This window comes from Etheostoma spectabile, chromosome 7, assembly GCF_008692095.1.
Source record: "Etheostoma spectabile isolate EspeVRDwgs_2016 chromosome 7, UIUC_Espe_1.0, whole genome shotgun sequence".
NCBI classification, from domain to species: domain Eukaryota; kingdom Metazoa; phylum Chordata; class Actinopteri; order Perciformes; family Percidae; genus Etheostoma; species Etheostoma spectabile.
Genome location: NC_045739.1, coordinates 10,369,187 through 10,373,835, shown reverse-complemented (window position 1 = coordinate 10,373,835; position 4,649 = coordinate 10,369,187). Strand labels below are relative to the sequence as shown.

The 4,649-nt window shown below is 38.4% G+C and overlaps 1 protein-coding gene across 2 annotated transcripts in view; it reads left to right on the top strand.

Moving 5' to 3' along the window:
• b4galnt1a (beta-1,4-N-acetyl-galactosaminyl transferase 1a) overlaps positions 1 to 4,649 on the top strand; it is a 12,201-nt gene that overhangs the window by 3,991 nt on the left and 3,561 nt on the right. For both annotated transcript variants that reach the window (XM_032521173.1, XM_032521174.1), the window contains exons 2-9: positions 405 to 616; positions 711 to 893; positions 1,772 to 1,878; positions 2,974 to 3,011; positions 3,128 to 3,308; positions 3,770 to 3,862; positions 3,965 to 4,152; positions 4,255 to 4,395. In XM_032521173.1, the coding sequence (XP_032377064.1) occupies positions 405 to 616; positions 711 to 893; positions 1,772 to 1,878; positions 2,974 to 3,011; positions 3,128 to 3,308; positions 3,770 to 3,862; positions 3,965 to 4,152; positions 4,255 to 4,395 (1,143 nt within the window). The remainder of the gene's footprint in view (positions 1 to 404; positions 617 to 710; positions 894 to 1,771; positions 1,879 to 2,973; positions 3,012 to 3,127; positions 3,309 to 3,769; positions 3,863 to 3,964; positions 4,153 to 4,254; positions 4,396 to 4,649) is intronic.

Genomic DNA, 4,649 nt, shown 5'->3' with positions numbered 1-4,649 from the left:
GCTTTTAGTGTATGCTGAAGCTAATGGGGATCCAAATAAAACAAACAAACGTCCAAGTATACATTTCTGCGGTTGTCAAAAGATTAAGTTAAAATTCAGGTGCCTAAATTTGATAGTTTAGTGATGTTTAAGGTCTAAAATTGTACAATACATGATCTAGCTAACTTGGAACGAGTCTGTTGCTTCAGCATTTTTAAGGAGTTGTTGATTTGACAACGGCAGATTAATTTAAAGCCAGCTTTGAAGAACTGAAAAATCCAGGCTCATGTCAAAATTTTGTACAAAGTCAATTATTCCCATGTGAAACACAGGGCCTCTGTCTTTCACATGCCCCCCCCTTTGTTTTCCTTATTTTACTGTACATGCATACCATTTTTTTTACATCCTTTTAATCTTCATTCTAGATGCGTGCAAAGTATAAGAAGTGGCTGGGAGTGAGTTTGGTCAGTGGACTACTGGTAGCCCTGCTTTATGCTTGGAGCCCTGGAACCAGCTCAGGAGTTGAAATAAGGCCAAGACAGGAAAGTCTAATAAAGGAACTCCTCAAAGGAAAAATTCAAGACCCCATCAGTGGCAATCATGACATTGTCTACCACATAAAGGAGGATTTGGCATGGTGTGTTAATCAGTCAGCAAGTCCAAATTCTGCATAGAATTTGTATTTGTTTCCGTGTTAACCGACATAGTTCCATTTTATTTTTCTGACACAGTCGTTTGGCTCAAAATACATGTGTTTGTCTGCCTGATGAAGAGACCTTTCAACTGCCATTTTCCAATCTGCTATTCCCACGTGTGTGGGCCCACAATTTTGAGCTTGCGTTCTTAGAGTCCCATCCTGACTCCAAGGATATAAAGCATCATAGAGCTGAAGAGTACAGCAACTTTCAGAAGAGGTAAAGTTCAAGTTAGCTCAGCTAACCTACCACACACATCTCAGTACACTGACATTAGAGACTATTTAAAGACGTTGCTCACATCTTGGCTGTACACTGAAATATGCTTGGCTGTTGTTACTGTCCATCATCCCGGTCTCCAATTACTTTAGCTCTGTTTGCCTGCACATTTCGTGGTCTATATTTGTAAGTTAATTCACACTAAGTTAGCATAAGTTACCACAAGTTAGCAGTTAGCATAATTAGTGGGCTTCACTTTTTGGACATACAGTATATATTAGGTGTGGGAAACAGTAGGCACCTTATGATTTGATGTGATTCCGATTTAAAAGGCTACAATGTGATGATAAAATGATTATTATGCATCAAAATGTTGGATTTCTGTGCATTATTAATTTTTCTCTCACTGTGGGATTACTTGCTCATAGCATATTTGTAATGATTCATAATTTACTTCCATTCTCTTTTAGTTTAGTTACCCACAACTTGCGTTAGGGATATACATGCAGAAAATATATCTGTGTAAGTTGCCAAAATACCCTTGCGAATCAAATCCCCTTCACTTCTCTCTATATGCGAGTGTGTGTGGTCCCATACATGCAATGATAAACACTTTTAACACAAGGTCTGAATCTCCAGCTAGAGGCTATACCTGAACTCAGTGGGGAGAAGGACTTGCCTTGCAGTGTGTTTTTGTTTGGGTGAAGTGGGGATTTTTCAGCATCCAGACATAATGTTTTAAATGAGAAGCATCTACACCTCATTATCAGACACTTGATTGTTATTAGCCTGCCATTGTCTTTGCACTCACCTCAACCAAACAGCATCCTTTCTTGTCTGCTGCTTGTATTATTTAATAATATGTTCTGTATATAAAGGACCTACAATCCTGCAGATGTGCCTATTGTAGCTGAGGCCAACAGTCCTCTTCAGTATCCTACCCAGGGTGTGGAGGTGCGACCCCTCAAAACGATCATCATTCCTGGTAACAGCATATCTAACCACAAACCACACATAATATCAATGCTTGAACATTATGTTGTTACCAAGTGCTTTGATTGCTAATGAAGTCTGTTAGTTTGAAGTGTTCATATTATACTCATTTTCAGGTTCATAATTGTATTTAGAGGTTATATCAGAATAGGTTTACATGGTTTAACTTTCAACAATCACCATATTTTTGTTGTACTGCACATTGCTGAAGCTCCTCTTTTCACTCTGTGTGTTAAGCTTTGTTTTAGCTACAGAGTGAGACATCACACTTTTGTTCCATCTTTGTTGGGAGTAACACATGGAGTAACACATGGCCTTGAAACCTGTCGGAAGCAGTGTACGAGGTCGTGCTATGCTAGCACCTAGGTATAACGTGTGTTACAGAGTGACACACGTTTGTCACGGAAGTAGGGAGGCTGGACAACAACAGAGCTGTTTGGAGCAGTTTGTGAACAGTGTTTTCTCTGGAAGGTAACTGCCTTTGGAGTGGACTTTGGGATTTTTTACTTTGTAAACATATAACGTGCACAAAAAAGATATATAACACAATCAAGGAAAGGGAAAAAGCCAAATATGAGTACTTAAAATGCTTTACCATTATCCCATCTTGATATCCCTAGTACTTGTCAGGGTTGTGAGATGGAATCAGCAAGGCTTGGACCCAAATGCAGCGGAGATGAGAGCAGAGTAGCATTCAAAGATTTAATAAAACAAAAATCAGTATAACAAAAGAAGTCCAAAGGTAAGCAGGCAGGCACACACCAATATAATCCCCAGGAAGCAAACACAGAAGACAAGCCGCGACAACAGCACACTACACAAAGCATACAATGATCCGACACCAGACAAAGACAACACAAGGACTAAATACACCAGGTAAATAGAACTAAAAATTGACTGGTGACACTAGGGCTGAGGAACAGGTGAATAAAATTAGGGCTGGGCAGAGAATCACAAAGAGCAGTAAAACACCAGACAGGAAGTAAAAGTAGACAAGACAAGGGAGAAAACAGAGCCTTCAAAATAAAACAGGAAACAGAACAAACAGACACTAACAATCATGACAGCATTTGCTTACTTTCCATAGGTTTGGGTCTTAAAGAAGAAACAAGATCCAACCATATGGTAACTTCTTCATCTTGTGCATTTTGTTGTGGTGATATACATACTTTTTTCTTTCTAAATGTTAAACTTTTTTGTTTATTTTTCCCCCCCAAAACAACCATGCAATGGTGTAACAGGTATATTTGACAGCATCACTTGGGACTTTTGATGTTGCTGCTACAGTGGATGGGGTCTCTGTTAAAGGAGAGGGAGAGAAGCACATGATACTGTCTAGTCCTGTTCTCTCCACTCTGAACAGACAGCTGCAGTTTGTCACCTATACAAATACTGTTTTCCATCCCAAGACAGCAGATATAGGTAAAGTAATCATGTGGATACTATCTGGATACTATAAGTAGAATGCCATGTTTACCTATTCAATCTAGTTTCATCTTGATGCTCAGAGGTAATACACACTAATTTGGATCAATAAGTAATGACTTAAAACAGATGATTGTAATGGGTTAAGGGTTAATCAGACTTGAGTTGCTCTTAAGTTACACTTGACTGGGACTCTAGCTCAGAGACTTGTGAGCATCTCTTGGGTGAAGCAGTACAGGTTTTTTTATCTGTGAAATATACAGGGTTATTTCTATCTGTAAATTACAGGCACATACAATCTCATAATTACTATTTGATGGTTAATAAATAACAAAACATCATTACCTAAAGAACTGACAACTTCAGTGCATAAGCAATTACAGCTTGGCATGACAGTTATGTTAGCAATAATAGTAATATGCACTGCTTCATCTCTTTATCACAATTTTGTTCTGCAGTTCAGTTTGCAAGTGATGGTCACAAGTCATTTTTCGTCATTAAAGTTGGACATGGAACCATACCTAAACTTTACAACACTGGATATCAAAGAGGTTCGTGCACAGTAATAAAATTATAATTTTCTATTGTTACAAAGTGTTTAAATACCATATCAAAATAACTTAGTTGCTTATGTGTTTTTTTATTCTACTTAGAGTACAATATTAGTGCACTTGTTACCATCGCCACCAAGACCTTTCTACGCTATGACAAACTCAAAGATCTCATTGACAGCATAAGGCAATATTATCCCACCGTTACAATAGTGATAGCTGATGATAATGAACACCCTCAGCCAGTGACAGGGCCTCACATTGAGCATTACATCATGCCATTTGGAAAGGTAAATAAGTGTTATGTCTCTATGAAGTATCATGAACTGTAATTATTAACCAGCCCAGTTTATAAATGTATGTGTTGATCAACCTTCATCTTCTCTATATAGGGTTGGTTTGCAGGGAGAAACCTGGCAGTGTCTCAAGTAACCACCAAATATGTGCTCTGGGTGGATGATGATTTCTTCTTCACCGCAAACACCAAGCTGGAGAGGATGGTGGACATCTTAGAAAAGACCACTCTTGATCTGGTGAGTTGTATGCACAGAGACAGTACAATCAGTGTGGCAAATATCTGCTGCATTAATAGTGATTGTATATTATTGTACCCACAAATATGTGGCTAACTTAAAAATACCCAATTATTCAGCTCTACTATCTCCCACCAAGATTTTGGAAGTATGGGTACAGCAGAGATGGCAAAAGTACTCACTTCCCGTACTCAAGTAGAAGTACAGATGCTTGTGTTAAAAAATACTCTGGTAAAAGAAGAAGTACTGATTTA